The sequence below is a fragment of the Hypanus sabinus genome, chromosome 7, assembly GCF_030144855.1.
Source record: "Hypanus sabinus isolate sHypSab1 chromosome 7, sHypSab1.hap1, whole genome shotgun sequence".
Lineage (NCBI taxonomy): Eukaryota > Metazoa > Chordata > Chondrichthyes > Myliobatiformes > Dasyatidae > Hypanus > Hypanus sabinus.
In genome coordinates this window covers 128,844,821-128,863,719 of record NC_082712.1, presented here as the reverse complement: position 1 = coordinate 128,863,719, position 18,899 = coordinate 128,844,821, and the positions used below count along the sequence as shown (strand labels likewise).

The 18,899-nt window shown below is 39.9% G+C and overlaps 1 protein-coding gene across 1 annotated transcript in view; it reads left to right on the top strand.

The window, feature by feature from the left end:
- LOC132396400 (tetraspanin-32-like) overlaps window positions 1-18,899 on the top strand; it is a 63,730-nt gene that overhangs the window by 22,988 nt on the left and 21,843 nt on the right. The window contains exon 4 of the mRNA XM_059973928.1: window positions 17,075-17,149. Coding sequence (XP_059829911.1) covers window positions 17,075-17,149 — 75 coding nt within the window. The remainder of the gene's footprint in view (window positions 1-17,074; window positions 17,150-18,899) is intronic.

The window sequence follows — 18,899 nt, the reverse complement described above, 5'->3', positions numbered from 1 at the left end:
TAGGGCTTTACTCTTTGGAGAGAAGCAGGATGAAAGGAGACAAGACAGAGGTGTACAAGATATTAAGAGGAATAGACAGAGTGGACAGCCAGCGCCTCTTCCCCAGGGCACCACTGCTCAGTACAAGAGGACGTGGCTTTAAGGTAAGGGGAGGGAAGTTCAAGGGGGATATTAGAGGAAGGTTTTTCACTCAGAGTGTTTGGTGCGTGGAATGCACTGCCTGAGTCAGTGGTGGAGGCAGATACACTAGTGAAGTTCAAGAGACTACTAGACAGGTATATGGAGGAATTTAAGGTGGGGGGTTATATGGGAGGCAGGGTTTGAAGGTTCGCACAACATTGTGGGCTGAAGGGCCTGTAATGTGCTGTACTATTCTATGTTCTATATAACACTACTGCCTGGTGCTACAGTTTTCTTTTAAAATTCATACATGGGAGTGTAGATGTCGGGGGCAAGGCTGGCTTTTATTATCCTTCCCCTCTCACTCTTGAAAGCAATGATGAGCCTTCATGAGCAACTGCTGTGCATGCAGTGAAGGTACTCCCACATTAAGGGGAATTAGCATATTATTGTCACGTGTACCAAGATACAGCGAAAAGCTCGTCTTGCCCACCGTTTGTACAGATCAATACATTACACAGTGCGTTGAGGTCGTACAAGGTAAATCAAGAACAGACCGTTAAATAAAGTGCAACATCTACAGAGAGTGCAGTAAAGTCATTTAAGATGCAAGGTTATAATGAGGTAGTCTGAGAGGCTTCAAGAGGTGAGTAGGCAAGAAATGTGGAAAAATATGAGGTCATCCACTTTGATGCAAACAACAGAAAAGCAGAGTATATTTTTAAATGCTAAGACATAAAAAGGAAATTGCACAAGTCACTAAGATACAACATGCAGGTGTAACAAAGGCAAATGTAAATAGGACATGTGATGAGAGGATTTGAAAACTGAAGTTAGAAGTAAAGAGATCTTGCAGTAATGTTAAAGGCCTTGATGAGACCTGGAATGTTGCTAACTGTTTTGTCTTCTTGTTTGAAGAAAGGAGGGACTGCCACAAAGGGAGAGTGGTAACAACTTACCAGCCTGGTTCCAGGGATGTAGGTTTGGTGAATAAACTGAGATCAAGTCAGGCTTGTCCTGTATTCCTTAGATTTCAAAAAAAAAAACCCAAAGGAGATCTCATTGAAACTTACAAAATTATTACTAAGCTTATCAAGTGAGATACAAGGTGGTTGATTCTCCTGATTAAGAAGTCCAAAACTGGGGTCAAATCCAGAATCAGGGGTAGGCTGTTTAGGACTGAAAAGAAGAAAAATCTCTTCATTAAGAGGGTAGTGATTCTGTGAAAGTCTCTACCAAGGAGAGGTGTGGAGGCTTGATCACTGAGTTCATTATAACTGATCAATATTTTTTCATATTAGAATTGTGCTTAAAATAGAAGTTTAATCACAATCTTGATGAATGGCAGAACAGACCTGATGACATGAAAGGCCTTCTGCTTCTATTTCTAGAGCCTTTATATTCCTGTATATTGTATTTAATATTCAATCAAACATTTTATTTTGCATTCAGCAAGATTTGCAGGTATAATTGGTTTTCATGCAAGCACAGCTTTCATAATCTTGCCACTCCTCCTTTCCAAATCCCAAATAATATACAAGGGAGGACAGGCTTCAGCAGCTTTATATTTCCACTTTGGATTTGTGTGTTTATATTTAAATAGCTGTGGCTGTTACCAGTAAGTACTTATCCATCTGTTAATATGACCAAACGGCAGTTATGACAAGCATAGCTATTCATATAGTTTAACGGATAAATTACTAGACTAGCAGCTGGCAGTCTGCACCATTAATTTGGATGTGTAAGTTCAAATCCCACCGCAGCAGCTGGGAATGTAAATATTGTCAGAATGCTGCTTATGGACTGTTTATCTCACTCCCATAAGGGAAGAGGCTATACACTGTCCACACCAGGACCACCAGATTCAAAACCGGTTACTTCCTTCAAGCCATCAAGCTGATCAACACCTCCACCCAATAACTCAGCTTTTTGGCCCGCTGCATTCATGCCAAAAGTGAAGCCCATCTACACTGATCCAATTCCCTACATTAGGAGCATATGCCTCTACACCACTCCTATCCAAGTACCTGTCCAAATGCCCTTTAAACATTGCCGTTGTATCTGCCTCAACTAATTGCCGCCGCGACGGTATGTTCAAAATATTCACCACACTCTGGGAGAAAAATCTAATGCTCAAGCTCGACCGTAAATTTCTCTCTCACTTTAACCTATTCCCTTTCATTTTAGAATTCCCTGTCTCAAAAAAAAAAGCTGATTAACTACCCTAGCTATTTCCTCATTATTCTAAAACTCTCTATAAGGTCACTCCATAGTCTCCTACAGTCCAGTAAGAATAAATCTTTCTGACTGGCTTGGACCCTTTGCTCCCAGTGGGGCAGAAGCCATTGTTGATCTTCTGTCCTTTTTGTCCTCTGAAATTGATGGTACAGTTGGAGTTCATCAACGCCTCTGGTATCTGATGCATCCACTGTACAGGGGATTGACCAGAATCCTGTTAGCCGGCCTTACCCATTTCCACCTCTCATGTCGGGGATGGAGGGTAGGACCTTGAGAGGCCATTCCAGGCATCATTACTGTGAATCTCTTCTGCACTGTTGATTGTTACATCCTTCCTGTAGTTTGATGACCAGAACTGTGCACAATCCCCTACGTACAGTCTAACCAATGTTTTATACAGCTACAATATAACATGCCAACTTCATACTCAATGCCTCTGCTATGAAGACGAGTATAACCAGTACCTTTTCCACTATCCACGTCACTATTGTGTCTTTGCTTTAAAGGAACTATGGACCTGCACCCCAAGGTCTCTCTGTAAACCAATACAGAATTTCAGGTCTCTGCCATTTTTTTAAACAAATTTCTTTCTTTATCCATGGCTCCACTAATTTTTAATTATATCTGCAAACTTACTTATCACATCTCTCACCCACCAGTTCTCATCCAAGTCATTTATATATAATACAAACATCAAAAGAGAAAGAAGATATGACCAGTCCCATGCAGTACACTACTTGTTACAGACTTCCAGTCAGCACTACCATCTGTCTCCTCTCCCACAGCAAATCTGTGATCTAGTTCCCTAATTCATCTTAGATCCTTTGTACTTTAACCTTCTGGACCAGAATTAAATGAAGTCTGTAAGTATAATAGTAAAAAATAACATTCAAGAAATGCTGCAGGTGTTAGAAATCCAGAGCAACACATTCAAAATGCTGGAGGAACTCAGCAAGTCAGGCAGCATCTGTGGAAGTGAATAAACAGTTGGCATTTTGGGCTGAGACACTTCTTCAGTTCTGGAAAGGAAGGGGGAAGATGTCAGAATAAAAATCTGGCGGGAAGGAAGCTAACTGGAAGGTAATAGATGAAGCCAGGTGGGTGGGAAAAGTCAAGGGCTGGAAAAGAAGGAAACTGATAGTAGAGGAGAGTGGACCTTAGGAGAAAGGGAAGGAGGAGGGGACCCAGAGGGAAATGATAGAAAGATAAGAAGTAAAGGGCCAGAGTGGGGCTATAGAGGAAGAGAGGAGGGGTTAAAAATAAAACTCATGGTACCATTCGTCACAAAGTACTGGACTGTTGTCAAAACCTTGAAAAAGAGTTTCAGAATAAACCAAAATTATTGGTTTTCTACTTGACAATTACAGAAAAACCTGATCCTACCTTTGGGTTTAGTACAACTTTACATTTTCCAATTTGAGTGGAAGAGAAAATAAAAGAGGTGGGAGAGGGGAATTGGGAGCACCAGTAGCCACTGAATAGAAACCAGGCCCAGAAACCTTGTAAACAACCAGATTTACCACCCCTAGTAGTCCCATCTGTGATGAGTTACAATGAACGCTTTTGATTTGTGATATTCATCGGAAAGTCAGCAGTGGCATCTGAAACAGCTGCAGTCCAGTTCTCACTGCCTCGGGTGAGGAGGGTGATCATTTCAAAACCTCGACTATCATCCCGGCTGTGGATTTATTGTTGTCAAGCAGAAAGCTGAGGAGACTAAGTACTGAACTTTTATGGAACAGATTTCACAGCCTGAACTAAAATACTGACTCTATGATTGATAACAGATTTCCTCCTGAAATTGATTTAGCCAGCTTGTCCCAAATGAGATGTGTTCTATTTATAGAATCTCCTCAAACAATTCATTTGGGCAAAAGCACAGTCACTGTGTAATTCAGTCAATGCAAACCAGGTCCTGTTATGCTTTGTGACTTCAAAACATTAAACTGATTCAAAGAAAAGCAAGGGAGTTGAGAGTCTTAATTCATCTATTACTTTAAGAGGAGCACGCACATCTCACATTGTGGTGTCATGTCGTATGCAATTCACATATTTTTACATGTAACCTGCAGTGAGTTATTTAAAGGAACAAGAATGCATATTCAATAACATATTTGCATTATTTTTCAAATATTACTGAAATATTAAATACACAACTGGTCTTGCATGCGATTTCTGTGTTAATGGATAATTCTTGCCAGGTGACAGCGAGGACACTGATTAATAGTTGTCACTAACAGTACAAAAAATGGTTGTCTATCTCTACCTGAAATACATATGTAGTTAAGAGTTGTCCATATTGATGGCTCCAGAGACACATATAGGCCAGACCAAGTAAGGGGTGCCCTATTTTTGCCCCAAAAGATAATTAGTGAATTAGGTGGGTTTTTAACCACAGTAAAAACAGAACATTCTGGAAATAATTGGCAGGACTGTGGAAAAAGTTAACATCGACATTTCAGTCTGAGACTCCTGGTCCTATTAACCCTTTCCTTTCGCAATCATAAAATGTCTCAAAGCGTTTTGTTAATGAATTAGGAAGCATATAATAGAACTTAGCAAGTACAGCAGAGGGACGGCCCTTTGACTCACCATGACTGCACTGTCCACGATGCCAATCTAAACATGTCCCGTCAGCCTGAATACAGTCCAGATCCCCCTAATCCCTGCCTGTTCAAGTGCTTTTTGCTTTTGCATCTACTTACACTGTTAACCCTGACAGCTCGTTCCAGGCACCTACCTGTCTGTGTACAAAAAAAAATGTGCCTTGATCATCTTTTAAGGCTATGTCTTGATGAAAGGTCTCAGCCCAAAACATCAGCTCCATTGATGCTCATTCCTCTCCATAGATGCTGTGTGATCTGCTGATTTCTTCCCTCATGTTGTGTTTGTTACTCTTTTAAACTTTACCCCTCTTTTCCTTTCATGATGTCACTGTTCTCTTATCTGAACTCACTGGCTTCCATATCCTTCTCTATAGTAAGTGCAGAAGAGAAGTATTCATCAAACAACTTACTCATCTCCAGTGGCTTCTCACGTAGATTACCACACTGATCTTCAAGTGAATCTCCTCTGAGCTGTCAAAGTTTCCCTTTTGTTCTTAATATATTTATAGAATCTTTAAAAAAAATTTCTGTTAACTTATTTGTCCGGCTGCCCCTCAGACTTCAACACTCTAGAAAACAACCCAAGTTCACCCAGTGTCTGCTCATAGCTAACACACTCCAATCAAGGTAACAGCTGCTCCCTCTCGAAGCCTCCACATCCTCACTCATGTTAGCAGAACTACATATAATACTCTCAATGTGGTCTGGTACAGCAGCAATATGACTTGCTAACTATGATACTCAATGTCACTATCGATGAAGTGAACCATGCCATTTGCCTTCTTTACCACCCTATGCAACTTCCAGGTAGCAATGGATTTGCACCCCAAGACCCTGGCACATCAATGCTCCTAGGGGCCCTGCCATTTACTTTCCTCTTTTCATCTGACCTCCCAGAATGCATCACCTCACTCTTATCCTTAACCTGAACCTTCTTTCATCTCCCCAAAATTTGTGAGATAGGACCTCCCTTGATCAAGCAGTGCTGACTATCCCTAATATCTAAACTTTACCAAATGCCAGAAAATGTTACTTAAGAATCTTCTCCAGTGCCTATAATTTCCTGGATTATCTCCATTGTACTTCTTAAAGAAAGAAAAAATATTGGAATATTCTCTAATTTTCTGGGACCTTGCATGTTAAAGAGGGTACAGTCTCCTTCCTTGCCTCTCTTAGTACCCTGGGATAAGTTCCACTTGAATTTTTACAAGACACCTAACACCTCCTCCTTAATATCAGCATGCCTTAAAACGCCAATATAACCCTTCATGGCCTCATCATCATCCATTTCCTTCTCGTTGATGAAAACCAATGTGAATTATTCGCTTAGAAACTCACCCACTTCCTTTTGCTCGGATAAATTTTCTACTGTGTCTGTGAATGGGCCTACCCTTTCTCAAGCTACATTCTTATTCTTTACATATGTATGAAATGCCTTGGAATTCTCTTAATCCTATTCACTCAGAACATTTCATGGCCCCTTTTAGTTCTCCTAATGCCTTGTTTCCTGCTTACTTCATATTCCTCAAGGACCTTGTCTGACTTCAGCTTCCTACTCCTTAAGTATGTTTCCTTTTTCTCTGACTGAACTAACAATTTCTCTTGTTAGCTAAAGTTCCTGACCCTTGCCAGCATTATCTTTCATTCTCACAGCTATATGCTAGTCCTGAAACCTAACTAGCTGACCTTTAAAGATAGCCATATGTCTAATGTGTATTTACCCTCAAAGAGCCACTCTCAATCTACTTCCCTTAGTCCCTGCTTAATACTATTGTAATTAGTCTTATTGCTATTTCATCTGAGACCTGTGTATTTCTTATCCACATAACTATGTTAAAACTTACAGAATTTTGATTGCTATTCCCCAAATGCTTCCCCACTGAAATGTTGATCACCTGACCAGGCTCATTCTCCAGTACAAAGTCTAATATGGTTCCTTCCCTAGGTGGACAGTTTATATTTTGTTTCAAATATTGCTCCCTGGTTCCCCTAACAAATTCTGTCCCATCCTAGTCCCTGGCACTAAGGGAGACCCAGCCGGTATTATGGTTGCTAAAGTAAGGAAATGAATTGAAGCCTGGTTAAAGTGGCAGATCTTTAAAAAGTCTATCAAAAGAGGGAGGTTCTGGGAAGGAATTCCAGAGCTAGGGTCATGGCAGATGAAGACTTGACCATCAACTGCAAAAAGAATTAAATTAAAAATGATCGAGAGCCCAGGATTTGTGGAGGCCAGATACCCTGGACAGTAGTAGGAGAAAATCAGATACTGGGAGGAACAAGGCTATACATAGGAAACAAAGCATAGGAAGTTGAAGCAGGATTCATCATACAGTCTTTCAGGCCTATTCCACTATCCAACACAATCATGGCTGATCATCCATTGTGGTACACTGTTCCTGCCTTATCACTTGCCATCAGGAACATCTTCCCTGAAGTCCCTGACTTCTTACTGGCTGGTGAACAAGTATATTCCAGTCTTGTTGCACTTTCCTTCTCCAAGTCTGACATCATTCAGATATTCTGTCTTCCTGTTTTTAGAACCAAAGTGGATAAGTTAACATTCATGCATCTTATATAGATATCAATTTGCCAATCGACCCTACTTGTCTAAGTTCTATTGAAGTATCTATCTATCCTTCTCACAGCTCACATTTCTACCCACCTCCACACTTTTACGTTACCTGCAAACTTAAAGGTGTTAGGCATGGTTTTCCTACAACTACATTAACTTTGTTCAATCCTGTTAATGCTTTTCAAGTGTTCTTTTACTTCGTCCTGCACATCCTTTTTAACCTTAGCATATTCACACTAATTCATTATGGGCTATATGTATAAATAGATGAATTGCATACATCATCACGCTACCACATGATATGTGCAAGCCTGAATTAAAGTAAACACAAGGTTAGACTCATATTTCAGACTCATGTGTTTTCCTTTAAATTAGTTTTTTGTTTTGAATTTCCAAAGCATAGCAGTGGTGACGAGGTTTTTTAAAACAAAGCTGAGATGGCTACTGATCTGTTGAAGTGCAGTGAGAAAATGGTGGAGTGGAAAAAAAACAAGAGACAGTTGTTTTAAAAAAAAGCACAGTGGATGTTCTTTGGAAGGGAAGGCATGATTGAGTTTAAAAACAAAAGGCAGAAAACTGAAGTATTCATGGGTACATAAAGAATGAGTACTGGGTGATCATAATCTTAAAAAAAAGCAGAAGTGGCCGGCTACATCAGAAAGATAGATGTTTGATTACACAATAGATAACTGGCTCACATACTGTATACTGAGCTAATTAAACAGTATTTTGAAGTAAATGAAATAGCCAATGAGAAATGAGTACCAATTTTGCTGAGTGCTTTGGGTTTAAAGAATAGTATTAAGTTTGCTTCAAAGTTTAACTGCTCTGAGCAAACCATCCGAAATAAGGTTTGGTGATATTGTGAAAGTAATGCAAGAACATTTAAAACCAAAACCATTGTTTGCAATCAATTGCATAATATTTTAGGTATCATAAGTGGAATCAAAAGGAAGGGGAATCCTTTTCAGTGTTCATGGCTGAGTTGAAGAGATAGTTCGAGCATTGCCAGTTCAGTGACAGACTTAATCGCTGGGGGATCATTTAGTTTGTGCTATCTTACAAGAAAGCATTCAGAAATGAATCCTAACTGAAGCACAACTTATATTAAAAGAGCTGTTGAAATAGCAGTATTAACGGAAATTGCAGACAGAAATTCAATTGAGTTGAAGTTGGAACAAAAGTGAGTGGAAACAAAATTGCAACATCTAAAGAGAAGCATGTTACCCTTGTGGCAGGGGCTCACATACACCAGACCAATGCAGGTTTAAAGGTGAAACTTGCATAAAATGCAACAAAGTAGATCACATACAAAGAGCATGGGCAGATGAAAATAGACTGCACAGAGAAGACAAAAAGATAAAATGGCATTTTGCAGTTTCATTAAAAGTATTATCTGATAATGAAGAAAGTGACAAAGTATTGTGTAGCCTTGAGATTTACAGTGTGAAAATTAACAATAGCCAAGCAATGTGGCTTATGCCAGAAATGAATAGCAAATTAATTGAAATGGAATTGGGCACAGGCTTAGCTGTTACAATCATTCCACAAAATGAGATTGAATAGGATCTTCAAGATACCAAACTGAATCCTGCAGATATTCAACTTAGACTGGAGAAAATATAAATCCTGTGGGAATGATATTTGCAATTGCAAAATACAACAACCAACAAGTCACATTGAGCTTGTATCTGATACCAACAGAAGGACCAGCATTGTTGGGGTGTGATTGACTGAGACAATACAATTTGATTGGAAATCCATCCACCAATTGCATTCCACATCCACTGCAATGAAACCAAATGAAAGCAAATTAAGAAAGGTGTAGGATGGTGCCAAGGATGGTATTGGAAAGCTCAAACATATCGAGGAAAAACTAGTGTTAATTGAAAATGCTGCACCCAAGTTTGGCAAAGCCTGTCTAGTTCCTTATCAGTTCTGTGATGAAACAAGCCGTGAACTAGAATGCATGAAGGCTGAAGGGATTCTTTCCAAACTTGCATGCAGCCTACAGGCAATGGCAGTAAGTCCACCATCAGAATCAGAATCAATTTTAATACCTCCAGCATATGTAGTGAAATTTGCTAACTTAGCAGCAGCAGTACATTGCAATACATAATAATACGGAAAACTGAGTAAATCAATTAAAGCACTGACTGTGTGCCTTCAGGCTTCTGTACCTCCTTCCTGATGGTTACCATGAGAAGAGGGGATGTCCTGGGTGAACTGGGTCCTTAGTGAGTCACCAATTCTTGAAGATGTCTTGGATACTACGGAGGCTAATACCCAAGATGGAGCTGACTCATTTTACAACTTTCTGTAGCTTCTTTTGACTCTGTGCAGTAGCCCCACCTCCTACCCCCCCCCCCCCCATACCGGATAGTGATGCAGCCTGTCAGAATGCTCTCCATGGTACATACATCAAAGTTTTTGAGTTTTTTAGATTGCAATCCAAATCTCCTCAAACTCCTAATGAAATGTATCCACTGTTTTGCCTTCTTTATAGCTGCATTGATATATTGGGGCCAGGTTAGATCCTCAAAGATCTTGACACCCAGGAACTTGAAATTGTTCACCCTCTCCACTTCTGATCCTCTATGAGGATTGGTGTGGTCCTTGTCCTACCTTTTCTGAAGTTCACAATCAGCTCTTTGGTCTTCTTGATCTTACTTTGGTCTTATCTTGCTCCTGTACGCCCTCTCGCCTCCATCTGAGATTCTACCAACAATGGTTGTATTATGAGCAAATTTATAGATGGCTTTTAGCTATGCCTAGTCACACAGTCATGGATGTAGAGAGAGTAGAGCAGTGGGCTAAGCACACCCCCTGAGGTGTGCCAGTGTTGATCATCAGCGAGGAGATATTAATACCAATCTGCACAGGTTGTGTTTTTCTGGTTAGGAAGTCGAGGATCCAATTGCAGAAGGAGGTACTGAGGCCCAGGTTCTGAAGTTTATTAATCGGTAGGAATGACAGTGCTAAATGCTGAGTCAACCAACAGGATCTTGACATAGGATGCCATCAACCTAACACTGAAAATAGATCAATACCCTCTCCTCAGGAAAGAGGAAACTTTCCTGGAAAGAAATACTTCAGCAAAGTGGACAGCTGATGGCCTACTACTTACAGATGGAGATGGAACAAGAGGTCAAAGTGCTTCTCACCATAAACACTCACAGAGGGCTGTTTCGCTAAAATAGGCTTAGTTTGGGTGTAGTATCTGCACCTGCACTCTGGCAAAAAGCTATGGTCCAGGCACAGCAAGGCTGCCCAGGCACTCAGTGTTACCAGGATGATATCGTTGCTGCCGGTAAGGATGACAAGGAACATCTCCAAAATCTCAAGATAGCATCAAAAAGTTTAGAAGATTGTGAGCTCAGAGCCACAATTCGACAAGTGTTAATTCTTTAAATGAAGCATCATTTACTATGGTCACTATTGACACACCAAGATGCTGAGAAAATTCAAGTTGTGGTGGATACCCGAAGACTAAAGGATGTGACACAGCTGTGGTACTTTATAGAATTTGTCATCTACTATAACAGGATCCTGCCAAACTTGGCTACCAAGCTTCATCCCCTGAACTCATTGCTACAGTTTGGGAAGAAATGGCCATGGATAAAGCAGTGTGAGGTGGCTTTCAAAAAGCTTGCCTGCAATTCCTCGCCTTATGGTATAAGTACAATCATGTCACGTTATGAGTGATGGAAGTGAATGCCCCATAGCCTTTGCATCACATTCCCTTACCACACTGCAGAGAAAAAATTACACATAGATTAATAGACAGGCCTTGAGTCTGATTTGGAGTGTACTTGTATGGGAGAGAGTTTACCCTCATTACTGATCATCAACCAGTAGTGTCCATTTTCAATACACAGAAGAGTGTTCCACTAACAGCAGCAGCACAAATGCAGCGATGGGCTCTGTTTCTTGGAGGACACAATTACAAGGTTGAATCAAGAGGACGACTAATCATAGAAATGCTTTTGGATTGTCCCGTTTACCCTTGGAAGAGGAGATAGTGGAAAAAAATTACAAAAGAGACACTTCTCTTGACATACTCTTGCAAACGCAAATTGAAAGTCTTCCAGATACAACAGAGATAATTCAAAGGGAAACCAAAAAAGTCCCCACACTGTTTCAGGTCTACATTGCCACCCAAATGGCTGGAATGTGCAACAGAAGCTCCAGTTTCCTCATTCTTACCAGCACTGAGATGAACTTGCCCCTGATCTTGTGGGGATTGAGAGTTGTTGTACCACCCATGCTGAGGGTCAAAGTGGTGGAAGAGCTACACGCTGATTAACTAGGTGTGGTTAAAATGAAAGTATTGGCTCAAAGCTTTGTGTAGTAGCCTGGGATAAATCAGCAGATCAAGCAACTTGCCATACTCTACTTGGAATGCCAACATGTCCAGAAGGTGCTAACAGCAGCTCATCTCCAGCCTTGGCAATGGCCTGCATTGCCCTGGCAGAGGATTCATGTGGATTTTGCTGGACCATTCATAGACACAAATTTCCTGGTAGTAGTGGATACAGCTACAAAGTGGCCAGAAGTGTTCCCAATAGCCTCTACTACAGCCTCACATACTGTTGTTGTGTTGAGAAGCTTCTTCACAAGGACTGGTTTTCCAGATCACTTAGTCAGTGACAATGGATCACATTTTGTGGTGGAACAGTTTCAATTATTCTTAAGAATGACTGGAGTAAGACATATGATATCTGCACCACTTCACCCAACTCCAAATCGCTTGGTAAAAAAGGTTTGTTCAGGGTTTAAAGAACATTGTAAGCAATGTCAGCAGAATGCATGATACTGTACTGAATCAGAAGCTCGCCAATTTCCCCTTTGCATATCATAATGCAGCGCATTTCACTATCATAACTCACCAGCTATGCTGTCCCTCGGTTGTCCCTTGCAGTCAGACTTTGATTTCCTTAAACTCAACCTCAGAAGGAGTATGTCTTCAGGACAACCAGCTGAGGCAAAATTAACACTCCTCAAACAAGAGGGCTTGATGTTTCCTGAACAAGCAGTCCTGATGAGGGACTGCTGAGATGATCAACAGAGGGTACCCGGAAAGATTAAATACACAGCTGCACCACTCTCCTACGCAGTGGAGATCACATCTGATATCCTCTATAGATGACACATTAATCAGTTGAGGAGATCAGAGTCAACTGTTAGAGAAGAAATAAGGTTATCACTTTCAAAGCCATTTCAACTCCGACAGCCACAACCACAGGTCTCGGAACCTGAGAGTGTTTCACAGCCACAAATCTCACTTCCCAAGCTTGACCTCCCTGTCAGGAAAGACATTATCCCACAAGAGTAAGAAATCCTCCACAGCAATTAAATCTTTAGACCTGAATGGAATAATTTAAAATTTGAATGCTATGGATGTCTGTATATAGTTGTATTATATAGTATACTGTGCATGTGGTTGAGATGCTTTGATATTATTGGAGTTTATAGCTAAGGAGGGAGGAGCATTGTGTACTTAATTTTTCAGCAATATTGGAGTTATCTTGTACATATTATTGTTTAATTAAGCATTCCTGTTCGTATAAATAATTCATTCCGGGTTATGTCTATAAACACATGAATTGCATACATCCCCAAGCTACCACATGATAGGTGTGTGCCTCGCTTGAAGTAAACACAAACTTAGACTTGCATTTCGGACTCCCGTGTCTTCCTTCAAATTAGTTTAATGTTTTGAAGTTACAAAACATAACAGGTAGAATGAGGGATGGTTGACTGGAGTGTATTATAATATTCAAGTCTTGAACTAATGGTGATATGAATTACAGTTCCAGTAAGAGATGAACTGAGGAAAAGCAGAATTGATGGCTTTCATAAGAATCATAGAAGTCAATAAACTGGAAATATGTACACTATTATAAAAAATAATTTGATACATAATAATCTACATTGATTTTGTAAGTATTTTTTAAATGTTATTAGAACCAAAGACTACTTTCAGGATTCTTTTGTACATATTTGAAGCCTACTAGAATTTCATTGGTTATTTCTAAACTTGTTCTGAGATGATGTATTTTATTCTTGTATCTCATTTGGTCCAACTTTGACAGATTGTTGACAACTAGCTAAAGTTAAAGCTAAAGTTGACGACTTTAACTTTATCCCCATGAGATAAAAGATCTTGGTGGGTGGTGCTGCTTCCCATTTCTATACCAGAATTCTCTTACCATATGTTATCCAACATCTAGGTGCTTCCCAGAATAAATTTAAGAAAATAATTTTACATAAAATAATTACATGTACTTACAAGCAAGTAACTACATGTTCGGCACAGCATTGTGGGCTGAAGGGCCTGTATTGGGCTGTAGTTTTTCTATGTTTCTATAAAGACTTGTATTTAATTGGTACCTTCACAATGTCACAAAATCACAAAGCATTGTAACATCAGTGAAGTACTTTTGATGTGCAGTCATCCATATTATGTCAGGAAAAAGGCAGCTAACATATACACAGTGTGATAATAAGCAGATAATTTGCTTTTTAGTGATGTTGATTAACAGATAAATATTGGACAGACCATCTCCAATGTTCTTTTGAATGAAGAGACAGGATCTCTTTTAACATATGAAAGCTGTCTTCCATGACAGCATAATATTCCCTCAGTACTAACTGGAATAACGCCAGGTTGTGTGTGTTTCTCTGGATTTCCTGCATTGCAGAATCTCTTGTGTTTATGGCTTGAGAGGTTCTGTGTTCCTTCTTCTATTTTTGCCTGGTCTCCATATCTTCCTGTCAAGGATACTCAAGTTGCTTGGTGACTTCCCAGATGCTGCTTTAAAATGTTGGTCCGTCTCAGCCAGGGATTCCCACAAGTTAAGGATAATGTTACCCTTCCCTACATGGCTTTGAGAATACCTTGCAGCTTTTTTCTGCCCTCCTGCAAATCTCTTACCACAGTGGAATGGAACCAGAACACCTGGTTTGGATGGCTAGCCTGTGGACAATGTGGCCTTCAGCACTGGTGACATTGGCATGGGAGAGAATGCTGATAGTTCACTGATATTGCCAATAGATTTGTATTGATGGTAAGAACACAAGAAATACTGGAATCTGGATTTAAAAAAATCAAGAACACTGGAAGAGTTCAGAGGGTTAAGAAACATTAGTGGAGGCAAAAAAATAGACAGTGTTGAGATCCTGCCTTAGGTTCTTGGCCTGAAACGTTGATCTATGCCTTTTGCCTCCACAGACATGGCACAACCCTACAAGTTCTTCCAGCATTCTGATTTTGTGTTGGTGCTACCTCTCCAATGTTTTGAAGTGCCCACTATAGATGCTCAGTACGACATGAGCATAACGCCTAGTCTGAGATGCTGACCTTTGAACACTCTTCTTCACATGGTCAAAGGCTGGTGCACCAGAGGTGAATTTCATTATTGATCAATGCTGTTGCTGGGAGATGATACCCTTGGGAAGTGATCCATTTTCCTTTAGGTCCTTACTTAGTACTTCAGCTCTGATTCAGTCTCAGTCTGTTTCTCTATGCTAGACATCATTGCCTTGGCACACCCCATTTCATGGATACCAGCATCACAATCTGTCTTCATCTGTAACATGATCTTAGATTTATCACCCTCCTGAACAGACAGGAACATCCTTGTTGCATTCTGTAATGAAAAATATTGGCATACTCTGAAGGAATAGATCGTGCTAGAGGACGAAAGAGGCTGCAGGTGATTATGAATATTGATTTGTTGCACAGAAGAAACTCTGATCTGGAAGGCAGCTTCTTTGACATACAGTTGTGGCTGAAGTTTTACTGTACAGCTCAAAACCACACCAGCTAATATCTGTCATTAACAAATCCAGACATGGCTTGCCCACAGAAGGCAAAGGGTGGTTGTAGATGGTTCATATTCTGCTTGGAGGATGGTGATGTATGGTGTTCTGCAGGGATCTGTTCTGGGACCCCTCCTCTTTGTGATTTTTATAAATCACCTGGATGAAGAAGTAGGGTGGGTTAGTAAGTTTGCTGATGACACAAAAATTGGGGGTTGTCAGAGGTTACAGCCTGACATCAATAGGTTGCAGAACTGAACTGAGAAGTGGCAGATGTTCACCACAAACCAAATTTGAAGATAGAATATCGTATTAACAGTAAGACTCTTGGCAGTGTGGAGGATCAGCAAGATCTTGGAGTCCATGTCCATAGGACACTCAATGCTGCTGCGCAGGTTTACAGTGTTGTTAAGAAGGCATATGGTGTGTTGGAATTCATCAACCGTGGAATTGAGTTCAAGAGCCATGAGGTAATGTTACAGCTATGTAAGACATTAGTTAGACCCCACTTGGAGTACTGTGTTCCATTCTGGTCACCTCATTACAGGAAGGATGTGGATGCTATAGAGAAAAGTGCAAAGGAGATTTACAAGGATATTCCCTGGATTGGAACGCATGCCTTATGAGAATAGGTTGAGTGAACTTGGCCTTTTCTCCTTGGAGCAACGGAGGATGAGCGATGTCCTGACAGAGCTGTATAAGATGATGAGAGGCATTGATTGTGTGGATAGCCAAAGGCTTTTTCCCAGGAATGAAATGGCTAACATGAGGGGGTATAGTTTTAAGGTGCTTGGAAGTAGGTACAAGGGGGATGTCAGAGGAACGCTTCTCTCATAGAGAATGGTGAGTGCGTGGAATGCACTGCCAGTGAAGGTGGTAGAGGCAGATACAATAGGTCTTTTAAGAGACTCTTAGATAGAGTACATGGAGCTTAGAATAACAGAGGGCCATGTGGTAGGGAAATTCTAGGCAGCTTCTATAGGTCACATGGTCGGCACAACATTTTGGGCTGAAGGCCTGTAATGTGCTGTAGATTTCTAACATCTGCAGATGCAAACATTTACAATTCAAGAAAACCTCTGAAGGAAATGCCCTTCCTGCTGGAAAGAGAAGTAAATCATTCAATAATCCTCAATTAAGCCACAGATGAATCATTTCCATTATAATGCAGAATCCTATTAATAGATGTCAGTTGTGACTCAGTGATAGCACTTCTTGCCAATAAACTATGAGCTGGGCACCAACCTAAAGGTACTAAAGGAGTGCTTTAATGCAGAGGTGTCTTTGAATAAGACAGTAAACCACAGCTCTGAATGCCTGCTCACACACTAAAAATAGCCCACTGTTCTATTTTGGAAAAGGCTGGGGATTGAAAAGAAAGTGTTTTGATTGATATTTGTCTCTTTGCATTACTAAAGCAGATTTTTTGTAATTAGTGCATTGCCACAAGTGGGGTATTTGTGTGTGCAAATAAACTATTTCAATGTCTACATCTCAGCAAAGAGTAATTTCAAAAGCACTGTATCACTGTTTCGTAAACTAGGCTAACGAAAAGTGGCGTGTAAGTTAACATCAAGGTTACACTCCCTCAATCCCATGTGCATTTACACCAATGAATATGATGGGAGTCTCCTCACAAAGTAGTCTCTATTCTAGATGTTCACTGCACTAAAGTTTGCTGGTTTTCAGTTTGTTTTCTTTATTTTCTCCACAGGTGCTGATTGGTTTTGCTGTGCTATTCTGTGGAGTGGTACAGCTGGCATATTGGAAGTATGCATATAAACAGGCGGTGAGTCACATGCCCAACCTGACCAGAACAAAAATTTTGTTTATCTTAATATACCTGGAGTTGACAGATGTTATATATTGTATTTATTACAATGAATATGTTCAACTGGGAACTGTGTAATCTCACTATGTGGGCATTGGGTTAATTGGCCGACATTTTTACCAATCCATAATTGGTTTTGATCAGGCTTTGGTCAACAATGAATTATCAGTTGCACTAAAGAGATTATGCAAAAAATGAATTAACACACTTCTATATATTGGGAAGAGTACTGCAGTCCTTGAGGCAATAGGTAGAAAATATTATTCTGAAGTGAATCTCAGCTCCAACAGAAAGATGAGTTTGGGTATGGTGGAAATTAAAAATATAGAAAGAATCTTAGAGCTGAACCTGACCAGTGTCTAATGGAGTAAGGACAGGGAGGTCAACCAAATAATTCCCAAAAGTTAGCTGACTTTGTAAATGTTTTAAAAGAGTGAGTTCCACAAAATATTCTCTGTTCAATAACAACTAAAAACAATGTACTTAAATAATCCTCTTAATCTGATAATTACCCTGAGTTGGTGTTAACCAAAATTTGATGCCAAACCTTATGAGGGTGACACAAATGGTCAAAGAATAGACTTCAGGACATATTTAAGAAAAAAGTAGAGGTTAGAGAAGTTAAAGGACCAAAAGACCTTGGTGGCTGGTGGCAAAGCTGCCAATGGCAAAATGAATAAAATCTAAGAGGTTCAAGAGTCTGGAATTTTAGAAGTGTGATTTTTTTTCTGCTGATTGTCAGAATGGTGGAGTTTATGAAGACAGATAATAGATAGATCATGGAGATGATCTGAAAGCAAAGAATAAATTATAAAATCACTTAACCAGTGGTAATGCTCACAGCCATTTCAGTTTACTAATTTTTATTAGTCACTTTTGAGGTTAAAACTATGACCTTATTTTGGATGGTCAGTCATGAGTGCCTTTGCATGATCTGTCGGAGAAAGGAGCTCAAATCTAGGTGAAACACAGTAAATGGTAAACACAAAATGTTCTGTAGATGTTGAAAATCTGGAGCAACACACTAAATATTAGATAAACACAGCAGGTTAGGCCACAGCTATATAAGGAACAAATAGTCAATGTTTCATGCTGAGAAACTTCATCGGGACTGGAAATAACTTTTAGCTTCATCCCCTTTCCTTTCCAGTCCTCATGAAGAGGCTCCTTCCTCTAAGGAAGTTTGTGCTGCTGCCTTTTATTTAATGAAAACAAATAAGTGCATACGTGAAAGAATTCAATCAACCCTTCGCTTTATTGATTCAATCACCGGCACATCCATCGTCTTACAATGTTTGTCCACCCTATTATTCTGTCTCTACAATGTTGTTAACTGGTTTCAATGTTCCATTGCTACTTCACACCTTTTCTTGCAAACCCAGATTGAGCAATATACTTTAGTTCTCTCCAGTGATCAAAAGCAATCATCGTTTAATCCGTATATTTCAAATAAAATAGTTCATATATTAGATCACACTATTTTTTAAATTTTACAGACTGAACAGGATTCAGGATGTAAGCTGTGGCAAAGAGTAGAAAAAAAATCAAAGTAAGCTTATTATCGAAGTACATATATGTCCCTGTATTCTTCTTGCAGGCATTCACAGTAAATACAAAGAAATACAATAGAATCAATGAAACCCAGCATACAAGATGGACAGACAACCAATGTGCAAAAGACAACAAGCTCAGCAAATACAAAAAAAAA